This window comes from Leopardus geoffroyi, chromosome C2 (genome assembly GCF_018350155.1).
Source record: "Leopardus geoffroyi isolate Oge1 chromosome C2, O.geoffroyi_Oge1_pat1.0, whole genome shotgun sequence".
In the NCBI taxonomy this organism is placed as follows: domain Eukaryota; kingdom Metazoa; phylum Chordata; class Mammalia; order Carnivora; family Felidae; genus Leopardus; species Leopardus geoffroyi.
This window is the reverse complement of record NC_059333.1, coordinates 26,256,604-26,269,529: the sequence shown is the minus strand read 5'-3', so window position 1 is coordinate 26,269,529 and position 12,926 is coordinate 26,256,604. Positions and strand designations below refer to the sequence as shown.

Below are 12,926 nucleotides of genomic sequence, written 5' to 3'. Positions count from 1 at the left end.
TAAAGTAATTTTTTTAAGTTTATTTATTTTGAGAGAGAGAGAGAGAGAGAGAGAGTGCGTGTTGTGCACAAGCAGAGAAAAGGCAGAGCAGGTGAAGAGAGAATTCCAAGTAGGGTTTCACTCACGGCACGGAGCCCAACTCTGGACTCATGCACCGTGAGATTATGACCTGAGCCAGGATTAAGAGTTGGACGCTTTACTGACTGAGCCACCCACGCCCCTAAAGTAACTTGTTTTTAAGTAAAAACGGTCTACTTTTAAGTCTAAGGCATAATCAAATGTAATTTTCTAAATGCAGTAAAGGTAACAAAAGATGAAAAAGCCAGTCCTAGGAACTGAAGCTCAGTTTTTCTTGCCATTTCTGAAATCAAAATCAAATGTGAATGTGTTGTTACTTAAATGATTTTTCTAGATTTGACAACCATGGTGGGGGAGGGGGTGGAGGGGGAAGCGCTGTTGCCCTGAAGTGTAACTGCAGGAAAAAAAATTTCTAGAGTTAATCGAAGGACCAAGAAATAAATTTCAGGACAAATCCATGGTTAGTTTGCTTCTCATTTCACTCCTGAGCTGTGAAAATTCTAACTCTAATGGGGGAATGAGAAAGGTGGGAGAAGATGTAGGAAATTAGAGGTAAAAACCAATGTCAGTCCCCAACAAAGTACCGGAAGCCGTCATGATCTTGACTATCTTCCCCTAAGACCTTGTCCCTTAATCCACTAACTAAATCTTAGTGGATCGGTTGTCTTCAAGTGTAAATATGGTCCAATTAAAAACCAGGTCATCTTAACCTAATGTAGAAGATCTTGCAAGGTCCATTCCATTTCCCTACGGTTTGTTACCTCCATAGCTGCAGATGCACCTTCATGCAGTAGACACGCTCAGTAGCTAAGGGGCCTTGGTTTTGGACCTTTGTGGGTATGCGATTTCTTCAACCAGAGAACAGCCCCTCGTTTACGTGTCCTGCTAGTGTCAATTGAGTCATTTTTCCTGATATGTACCCCTGTTCCTTACTTATAAATTGGGGGTACATCTGAGCTCTCAACACTGCCAGCACAGGTCTTTGAGGGCACAAAGTCTTTTCCATTCCGTTTGTTGAACATGCTTAATATGCCCTTTTACAAGTTTGAAGCTGATTTGCTTACCTCATCATACTCAGTGCCTAACTCTGACTTGCATATTACTCAGTAAATGCTGAGTGAATTTTTAGAAAGGAAACTACGTAAACACTAGGGGCAAGTTTGCATTGACTTGGTATGTGTCCTATGTTCTGCAAGACAACTGCCCTGATCTCTTCCAAAAAGAGTGTATCCGGAGAAAAAGTGTGAGTATGTGTGGTGAGAGGAAAAAGTGTGACATTGCTTAAAAAGTTAACTTGGACAAATACAGAATGGGGTGACCTGATTGAATAGGAGCAAACACTAAAACAAACCTAATTATTATAAAAACCTGGAGAAGTGGAGAAGCATTTTAGAAGTAAACCTGTAAAACCTTCCTCAGATTCTGAATAGTCTGGAGTCAAGTTAGTGACTGTTTTCTCTCCAGGGTTATTTTGGTAATAAATGAAATTCCTTGCAGATGACTGGTTTGCAGGCCAAGTCATTAATGGTAGTATGTTTTTTTCTCGGGCTTCACAAACTTCCAGAAATATTTGAGTACACCTTTAGAGAAGCCAAGAAACTTACGTACTTAAATATCATTGCCTAATTGTGATATACTAATTTATCTTGGTTTCAGAATTCAGGGCAATCTACTTAGATGGCTGAAACACCATTTCTTAGAAGATTTTAATTTCCAACGTTTATTTATTTTTGGGACAGAGAGAGACAGAGCATGAACGGGGGAGGTGCAGAGAGAGAGGGAGACACAGAATCGGAAACAGGCTCCAGGCTCTGAGCCATCAGCCCAGAGCCTGACGCGGGGCTCGAACTCACAGACCGCGAGATCGTGACCTGGCTGAAGTCGGGCGCTTAACCCACTGCGCCACCCAGGCGCCCCAGAAGATTTTAATTTCAAACAAACATAGAATGTCAATTGTTTTCAAGTCTTTTTAAATGATTAGTTTTCTGAAATGACTAGTCATTTATAATTAATTTCTATGTATAATTGTATTAGTTTGTTAGGGCTGCCATAACAAAGTGCCACAAACTGGGTGGGTTAGACAAATTTATTGTCTCCCATCCTGGAGGCTAGAAGTATGAGATTTAGGTGTTGGCAAAATCGGTCCCTTCAGATTGCTTTCAGGGGAGGATCTGCCCAGGCCGCTCTCCTTGACTTGTAGGTGGCTGTTCCTCTATGGGTATCTGTTTCTGTGTCCTAACTTTCCTTTTTTTTATAAGGATACCAGTCACGCTGAATTAAGACCCACACTGATGACCTAATTTAACAAACTGTAACTTCAAGGACCCTATTTCCAAATAGGGTCACATCCTGAGGTACTGGGGATTAGGACTACTACCTAGGAGTTTTGAGGCACACAGTTCAACCCATGTCAGTAATGATGACTGGAAATTATGATGAAGAACTAATAAAATAGTGAAAGTTGGTGTGGAACACATGCCCAGAGAGCTTCTTTGCTTACTTTTTAGCAGTGTAATAAAAATATCAGCACACAGGGCACCTGGGTGGCTCAGTTGGTTAAGCATAGGACTTCGGCTCGGTTCATGATCTCACGGTTCATGGGTTCGAGACCCGTGTTGGGCTCTGTGCTGACAGCTCAGAGCCTGGAGCCTGCTTCTGATTCTGTGTCTACCTCTCTCTCTGCCTCCACCCTGCTCATACTCTATCTTATGTTTCTCACAAATGAATAAAATGTTAAAAAAATATATCAGCACCTAAATAACTATGCCAACAGCTGTTTCATGGTTGTCTGTCTCCCTCATTCCTAAACCAAGAGAGTATGTGTGATCTTGATTTCAAAACTGGAGTGACTATATATGCTGTTAACCTCGTATCTGCTTGTCAACTGGAAAAGTAGTTGATGGAATGGTTATGATTTGTCTTTCCTTATGAATCTTGCTGACAAGATGAAACTGTTTTTCTGGAGAAATAGTTTTTAACCTCAGGAATATATGGAATATATGAAGAGGTGATGGACCACTGTAGAAAGAAAAAAAGAATCCGCCTGATTATGGAAGCAAATAGATGGCCATTGCTCTACAATCACCTCTATGATCTAGACAAAAGTTGATTAAAATTCTGCTTCTAGGTTAATTGTCTTAAAGCACTTAGGTTCATTTCTTTTGCTCAAAAGCTTTCCAGGACAACCTCTAACTTGAAGTTTATACTCTGGCCTGATTTTAGACTTTCACAACGGGCCCTCCAACTACCACACTTATTCGATGCTTACACTTGCATATACATGTTTTGTTTTGTTTTTTTAAATAAAGTTTTATACAGTTTCCAGTTTAGCAAATCTTTTCATATTATTCTATACATTTTTATCTTTTATGTATCTACCCACCTAAAACAACCGTATTTGTCTTAAAACTATATATTGTGTCATAGTGATATACCATAACTGTATTTAACCAGTCTCCAATTGAGGGCCATTTAAATTGGTCCCATCTTTCTAATATAATGAGTAAAAGTACAAGCAGTATATTTGTATATACATTATTTTGCATATGTATAACTATACCCTTAAGGTAAATGTCTAGAAGAGGTGCTGAGTCAAGAATATTCTGATAACTGTTATTAACATACCTTCTTACAGCACTTTGTCTTGCAGTGGATGAGAGTGCTTAGCTTCCCCCAAAACCTCACCCATACTCTTACCCAACTTTTTGATCTTTCCCAATTTCTGAGAAGAAAATTCTCTCTTTAAAATTGTATTTCTGTTTATTCACTTGAATATCTTTTCCCATGTTTAAAAGCCCTTTGTACTTTTGAGAACAGTGCTCATATGCTTTGCTCAGTTTTCTTTTGTACTGATTTTGCTAATTTGGAGAAGCTCTTAAATATTAATAAAAATTAGTCCTTTGTGGTGTGAAATGAACTTTTTTTTTTTTTTTTTTTGGCTAGGCTACCCTTTCTCTTTCACTCTGATTATGGTTTTAACCCTTTCCTGATGGTGTAATCCAAACCCTTCTCAAACCATCCTCCTGGTGCAATCTGCCTTTTCCCTTCTTGAAATTGTACCCTCAGAGGAAGCTGAAGTTCCCGTGTCTTTCCATGTTCGCATGGAAACTTAAGCAGATGTCAGACCTTTCAAAGATGGGACATCTTTACCCAGATGTTCAACACACAGATTCAGTAACCTTGGTTGATGATCAAATTGCAGGAGCTCTGTGTTCACATCAAGCCATTGCTACATGTACTCCCATCACAGTGTGTTTTTTCTTAATTTATCTTTGGTTTCTAGTTGCTGGTGTTTTGGCTCACAGCATTTTAATGGAATCAGCACAAACTAAAGTAATGAAGAAAATGAGTTCTCTTGCACTTGAAAAGAAGAGATGTTTATGTCATGTGTTAGGTCAGTTATCACACACTCTCCCAAATTGAATGTTGGCTACCCTCACTGTGCTCTTTTAATGTTGCTAAGTAGGACTCTTTCCCTCTCACATAGTCCCAGAACTGTCAACAGCGAGAACCTTCGTAGGGAACAGTAGAATGAATGACCTTGCAATTCTAAGGAGAGTGGGATATAGAAGATACCAGTGACTGGTTTGCAACCTGTTGGAAAATCACAGTCCTTTGACATTCAGCCTCCAGTAGTATTTTGATCTACTAACAAGAAGGGGACTTATTATGTGTTCACAGGAACAACAGCACAAAGTAAAATTAAATAATCACATATATTATCATCTCTGCTCTGCCAACTAAAAAATAACTTTGTTCTACACCCAGGACAGAGTAAAGATACATTGTATAGTAGCCAACAGGGCTTTTATGAGCATGTTTATAAGTTTGATTTAAACCTTTTTGTAATATGGGCAACAAATTTGTGATATAGTTAAGAAAATTGACATGGCAGTTTAAGTTTTGTAAAAAGACAAAAAACCTAAAATACCCATGGGCTACATTATCTAGTTCAATATCATTTCAGGAAAAAAATAAAGATCCAGAAAGGTTTTGATCTCCCCAGGCCACATAATTAGGAACAAACTGCAGGTCACCTGACTCCCGATCTAGTATTTTTCTAAGAACCTCCAGTTCTTGGCAGTCTGGGCCCCTTGAGAACCATTTGAAAGAAAGAAAATGGGAATTTGCAATGTGTGGCTGTCTCATCTCTCACTGCTCCCACCAACACCAGCCAGGCAGGCCAGTGGAAAAGAGTAGACTCTGGCCTAACCAGTGCTTTCTGTGCATAAACGTGGTCACTGATGCCCAGGGCACGCTGAGCATTGACAGCTGCACTCTTCTCCCAGATGGAGTGATGGTCCCATGGGGGTTATGACTGGAGTGCACGTTGTTTGGTACCACGCCCATGTATGCTTATTATGTTGCTGATTACAAAATTTAAGTAAATTGTACATAGCAGCTATACTAGATGTGGCAAAGACAACATATGTAAGGAAATGATTCCGCTTCAAAATATGTTGGTTTCGGGGCGCCTGGGTGGCGCAGTCGGTTAAGCGTCTGACTTCAGCCAGGTCACGATCTCGCGGTCCGTGAGTTCGAGCCCCGCGTTGGGCTCTGGGCTGATGGCTCAGAGCCTGGAGCCTGTTTCCGATTCTGTGTCTCCCTCTCTCTCTGCCCCTCCCCCGTTCATGCTCTGTCTCTCTCTGTCCCAAAAATAAATAAACGTTGAAAAAAAAAATATATTGGTTTCATTTGACTATAAAAAACCTAGACTTTAATTAGGATCAATATGGATGTAGGTTATGGGAAAAAGAAAACATAATTCTTAGCAGTAGACCCATATTCTAAGAAAAATTCTTAACTACATGATTTGGTGACAGAAAGTATATTGGTGCATTTTAAGCATTTAAAATGTTTTAAGAGATATATCACTTTTAATGGTTTTCCACTTAAAACTTTTTTTATTGGCACTCCTAATTGTGTCTGGGGAGAGGGATTTTACTGTAAACCCGCATGCCAAATGCCTGTCAGGTCCTGTATTTTAACTTTTTGTGTCTTCCTTCCCAGATTTCACAGTATCAAGCATCACAAATGGTATCTTCAAAATTATTTTCCAAAGGAACTTATTAGCTATCCATATCAGATTTTAAATATAGTCTGTCTTATCACTGGGAAACATGAAATAAATTTCACTTAGTAATAACTCAGATGACAAAACAATTTCACATTTTTCATGTTCCACTAATCTTAGAGTTTCAAAGATTTTATTTTTTTTTTTTTAATTTATTTTTCAACGTTTATTTATTTTTTTGGGGACAGAGAGAGACAGAGCATGAATGGGGGAGGGGCAGAGAGAGAGGGAGACACAGAATCGGAAACAGCCTCCAGGCTCTGAGCCATCAGCCCAGAGCCCGACGCGGGGCTCAAACTCACGGACCGCGAGATCGTGACTTGGCTGAAGTCGGACGCTTAACTGACTGCGCCACCCAGGAGCCCCTCAAAGATTTTATTTTTAATCAGTAAATTTTGTTTCACTTCTTTTCAAATGTTTAATGTTTATTTTTAAGAGAGAGAGAGAGCAGGGGAGAGGCAGAAAGAGAGAGGGAGACAGAATTCAGAGCAGGCTCAAGGCTCTGAGCTGTCAGCACAGAACCAAACGTGGGGCTCACACTCACAAATTGCAAGATTGTGACCTGGGCTGAAGTCAGATTCTTAACCCATTGAGCCACCCAGGTGCCCCTATTTCACTTCTTTAGAAGAAGTGTTTGGTGGATGATTTATAAGATGCAAACCCAGTTTTTTTCCTATTGAATTTAGTGAAATAGTTAATCACACTGGCTTATTAATTTAACTCAAAAATTTATCATCTATACATTTCTGTGTGAATTCAGTTAGCAGTTCTGGTACATGATTAACCTGTCCATAATATGAAACTACTAAAAATAATGTTTTAGAATATGTTAATTAACTAGAATTTAAAATAAAAATTTAAACAATAAATTAAAACATATATTTAGAGAGAAAATAAAAAATTGTTTAGAAAATCGACATAAAAAAGTATTTCAAAATATCACATTGTGTAACCATAAAATGAACATATTTCTTAATACAACAGTATAGGAGTATGTAAAGTAAAAGTTCCCTCTTTTAAACATCCCCATCTACTAAAATATTAACTGTGGTTATGTCTGCTGGGGTGATTATAGGTGATTAATGATCTTTCTGTGCTGTTACTTTTTTTCCAAAATGAACATTACTTTTGTTAACAGAAAAATAATTCTAATAAAGAAATTTTGTGTACAGTGAATATGGCATTCTGAGTTAGAATTCCCCATTACTAATGACAATTCTACATATAGATCCATAGGAAAAGCAGTGATTTAAACAACAGCCACTTAAAAAAAAAAAAAACAACAACAGTATAACCACTAATGCTTTTCATGGAAAAGGGAGATTTCAAATACAGCCTTCTGCTTTGAAGCTGGAAAAGAATATCTGATGCCCTCTTGTGGCCAAATAATTTTAATAAGGTAATTTATTCCTTTTCATTTAAATCAGTCTGCATCAAGAGAATAACACCAAAACATCGATGCTATTGCTTTCTAAACGACAAAAATGCTCACATATTTTTCTTAACAGTTTAGCCTATCTTCCCAACATGTGTCCTGGATTTATCCTGCCAGGGTTTGAAGCTCTTGTTAATTTAGGTCACCTAGGCAACTTGAATACTTGAGACACAGTGTCCTCGAATGTAAGATGAGAATAGTAGAACATACATAGGTTTAACTTAGAATGGAAGGAAGGGACTTACTGGCAGTACCTGTCACACAATATGGTGATTATCTTCCCACATCAGTAGACACAGATCATTCTTTTATTGGCCTCATGTTCTTACATAGTATGAATGAATTATAGTCTTTTATTATGGCAAATGATGCTGCATCAATTATACATTTTTATACATTTGCAAAAGTATTTCCATAGGTTATCTTCCAGGTATATAGAATTTGAATTACTGGATAAAAGAATATACGCATTTAAAAAAAACATTGACATTGTCAAATTGTCTTCCACAAAGAATCAAACAATCTTTTCAATATTTGTCAATTTGTTAGGTGAAAAATGGCATTTCATAGCTTCTTCTATTTTCCTTGCCATTAGTGTTCCATTAGCATACCTTTCGTTTTTAGTTTTTACGTCTTTATATGTATTTAGCTCTGCTAAATAACTATATATACAAGCTTTTGATAGAATACTAATCCATTTTCTTTTAAACATGCGCAAATTTTCTTTGGAGTTTCTCTTTTAACTTTATGATGTCTTTTGATATGCAGTTTACTTTTTAATTCCAAACCACTAACATTCCTGTTAAAATTGGGAAAAGTTTCCCAAGCTGAAGTTAGTAAATATCTCCCTTCATATTTCCTCTCAGTACTTTTACAATTTCATAATTAACATTTTATCTTTAATCTATTTGGGATGTATTTTTATGGCTTAGAGTTAGAATTTAACTTAAAAAAAAATGCATCCAGGGTGCCTGGCTAGTTCCGTTGGAGGAGCATATGATTCTTGATCTTGGGGTCATGGGTTTGAGCCCCCAAATGTAGAGATTATTTTTAAAACTTAACTTAAAAAAAATGAAAAAAAATACATAGTCAAAATCTTCACTATTATTAGTGGATCATTTTCAATTTGAAAAGTCACTTTCACCATACATTAAATTTCTGTTTCTGGTTGTGCACTTGTAATTCTGTTTCATTGTTCACTGTTCATCTGTTCAGGTCTATGTTAACTTTTGAGTATATATTGACAAATCATGTAAAAGGAAGAATACTCCCTATCCATTGTTCTTTAAAAAAAAAAAATTATTGGTTATTTTGGAGAATTATTCTTCCATGTAAACATAAAATCAGTTTCGTTTTCCATTAAAATTTTATCAGAATTTTAATTATGATTTATAGTTTTACACATTAACTTAAGTGGAGTTTCTATAATGTTGACTGAATTTAGAAATATGGCATATTCTTCTAATCAGTTTTTTCTTTTTGTAAATTTTTATAAATTTTTCTCTTCTACTTGACTCCTTTCTGTTTTTAGTTTATTTCCAGGTATTTAGTAGTCTTTCTAATAGGGGTTCTCTTCCACAAAGCATATTTTAAATTTTTCTTATGAAATTAATATTATTTACATATAGTTGGGAACAGTGAAGGAAAAGTATATGATACTACCACTCTATTACAAGCATTTATTATTTTGGAATATTTCCTTCTAGACGCAGTATGATCAACAAAATTTTTACCCACATTGCAATCCTTTTATTCAGAAGCATAACAGACTGCCCATGAAACATACATGCAGTTTGGTTATCAGTGATAGAGTATTTGTATTTGCTAAAAATAAATCCACCAAACTTGGCTTAAATTAAGTGCTTATGAAAAATATTTTTTTCTTTCTACCCCTCTAGTTACAAAGTAATAATTCTCAGTATAAAAGTCTTAAGACTGAAGTGTACAATCTAGAAAAATAAAGTTCTCTGTATCGACCCCTTCCCCTGCCTCTGAGAACACTGGCTACTGTTAATTTGGTACTTATTTTTCCAGGCAATTTTTGGCACCATCATAGAAATAATATTTTTCATCCCCCACTTGTGGTATTTCCCCAATCTGCAACGTTATGCCATGTCATTTCAATTTTTTTTTTTTCCTTTGGTAGCTACATGGACTTTTCCATAGTATTTTCTTGAATAGATGTTCAGATTTTATTTAATTGTTCACCTGTTGTTGGCTACTTGGATTTTGCAATGGACATAGATAATGGCTGGACCCTTTGAGTATTTCTAAAGACAAATTCCCAGAATTTGTTTCTTAGCCAGAAGATCTGCATATTTATATTTTTAACTACCCTTCAAAAATGGTGTTTTAAAGCCAAGTTATGGATGTCTACATAATACTTGGTATTTTTCAAGTCCTATGAAATTTAAGCAAGGGTCTAATTATGTAAAACTTACAGGAGTCGCTTCTGTAGCAAGTTATTCCTTTTTTGAGGGTACAAACAATAAAAGTTTAACACTTTTATTTGTGCTGATCATGTGCTTTAAAGAATAAACATCAAACCAACCTAATTGCAGTGGTGTATATGCTACAAGTACTAATGGTGAATTTGCGTCTGACAAGGGTTAAATGGGTTTCCATTTCATTCCTTAGGTTATCCTTCGAATTATGTAAAAAGAACAAAGGAAACTACAAAGTGTCTAATGCAATAAATTGGGAGACAAAGGGATGCTTTCTGTGGTGGATAAAGTGTGCACATTTTAAACAGAAATTACATGAGCCTTCTCTGGAACTAGTGCTTGCACAACTCCCAGTATAAGCCTATGCTCCATCTGTAACATATGGATGTTGTTTCCCTTCGAACCTCACAGTATTACTGCCTCACAACTGGAAAACAAACTCCAGAGAATATGAGAACATTGAACACCATGTTAAACCATCAAATATACTTGAGAACTAACAGAAATTAAAGCCTATGATGAACTTGTGCCTTTCTAATACCGCTAATTCTGTGTGTGATCTTTCCCCGGGACCAATCATTGATACACTTAGCTTTGTCATCTCAATCCTGTCAAGTGGGCTGTATCTCCTCCTATTGCAATCTGATTTACAGTTCAAGCAAGTAAAATAAAATGTCTATCAAGTTAGTGGTTTGTAAAAAGGAACTCTGTCAAGGTTTTATTAATCAACAGATAATTTAAATGTCTTCTATCCTCATTTGCTTAATCTAAGCTTTATATCTGTCCCTTTTTTCACATGTTGGCTTAATACCGAAACTTCTCACAGAATTATAATGAACTGAACCAAGGCACCATGAACCACATGGGCTTTGCAAAACCCAGACTGGTTAAAGTCAAGGCTTCATTTCTTAGCTGTTATCTTGGGCATTTTTTAACTTCTCTGAGAGTCCTTATCTAAATTGGTAATAATGGTACCTACCTCATGGGGTTATTATGAGGATTAAATAAACTACTGGCACATAGATATATAAAAATTTTTTTGAACTTACTGTTATCTGTAAAATGGATAGAATGTCTTCTCTGGGTTTTGCTTCTTTCCACTCAGCAAATAAGAAATCACTTTGACAGTGATAGTTGGGAAGTCAACATAAATGCTTTGACATAATATCACATTAAAAAAACAGAAATAAGTACTTTAGTACTGATGTAATAGAACTTACCAAAAAGATGTGTTTGTCACAAACCACTGTTTGAAACAGCCCAAAAAAGGCTTTCAAACTGAAATTATGCAGCCATATTGTCTTCATTAGAACAGTCCAAATTGTCTGAGACACAGAGATGTTACGATTCCTAGAGTCCTAAATACCATTCAAAAAGTTTGACAAATTTTTGTACCCTTACTAGACTGAATTTAAGACCCAACTGCTTAGAGAAAGATGGCTTATTTCATTAGGAATGGATTGGAAAAGCTATATTGATGAGTTTTCTTTTGCTTCAAATAACTTTTCAAATAAGGTGGGAGGTTGGATAGTCAATCAAAGGGCAAAGTCTTCTACAGGTAATATATCATATTAGGAATATGTAAAACTAGCATTTTCCCCAAGGCACTCAGCCATTTAGCTGTCAGCACTAATGAGTAAGAATTTAGGTTTTACAGTAATCCATGGTGGAAAGCTCTGGTTACTAGATGTGTCCCAAAAATACTTCCTTTCTTGTATGGCTATTTATTGCTTCTGATTTTCCCAATAAGCTCATAACTACATGAGCAAACTAAGAGAACAAATGCTCTCTGCTAATTCCATGATAAAAATACTTGAAACCCATCATCTTTATAATTGCACACTATCTGCAGTTATTACACAAAACTTCCTAGGACCCAGAATGGAACAGTTAAAAACATTTTCAAACTCAAATAAAACTAATGTTCATGTGATGCCAGTTACTCTTAGAAAAATACACTCAACTCTGAATAGGCATTCATTATATATTTCAGGAAAAAAACGTTCATGGCTTAGAAATACATTAAAAGGTGTATATAGTTTAAGTTAATACTAAAACTAGATGTCTCTAAGGTTTAAAAACAAGTTTCTTGTTGACATTGTGTAATTTAAATTCCACATACTTTCAAACCTTTGGGATATGTATCCTTAGAATTTGGGTACTTTTCTGGCATTCTATACTTAAATAGAATTTTTCAGAAAAAAATGACAACAGGAATATGTGGAATAGCCAAGGTCTTCTAATGATTTATTAGCAAGTTCTGATTTTTCTAAGTCAAATAATTTATGACTAGACATTTAAAGATGTGGGTTAACAGGAAAAAAGTATCTTTTTAAAAAAATTTAATTTTGGGAAAAAATCCAAATTCTTATATGTCTTTCTCTCTTTTTGTAGTTGAAGTACGCTTACAAGACTGATGGCATCACAGTGGTATAAATATGAAGGGACTACTGAAGAATCTGAAGTACTGTACTATTTGGCTTTAATTCAGACATCTATTAAAGACTTTCATGTGTTGAAAAAAAGCACAAGGAACAGAGATGTGAGAACATTTCTGCCTTATGCAGTGGCATTAGGCATATAAGTCAGATGCCATGTCAAAATTAATACAGGCTTTGATTCTTGATTAGGAAAATCCTATGTATCACAACTTTGATGGTTTAAAGAGGTTTTATTGTATATATATTTTCCACTAGTACTACTAATAAACTTTAGACTTTTATATGCACATTTTGATACTGTTGCCTTGGGGAAAATTATGGTTAATAAAAAGTTGATTTTTTTAAGAAAACTTTATATTTTATGTTTTTTCTTTGCTAAATATTTAAACACATTAAAGTGAAATATCCCCTTTGCTATTTCTGCCTTTTTTATGCATAGAAAAGAAGCACACATC

At 35.8% G+C, this 12,926-nt stretch overlaps 1 protein-coding gene across 2 annotated transcripts in view; it reads left to right on the top strand.

The window, feature by feature from the left end:
• Positions 1-12,821, top strand: part of CXADR (CXADR Ig-like cell adhesion molecule) — a 57,100-nt gene extending 44,279 nt beyond the window's left edge. For both annotated transcript variants that reach the window (XM_045501599.1, XM_045501598.1), the window contains one exon: positions 12,425-12,821. In XM_045501599.1, the coding sequence (XP_045357555.1) occupies positions 12,425-12,466 (42 nt within the window). In that variant the 3' untranslated portion in view covers positions 12,467-12,821. The remainder of the gene's footprint in view (positions 1-12,424) is intronic.
• The last annotated feature ends 105 nt before the right edge of the window (positions 12,822-12,926 follow it).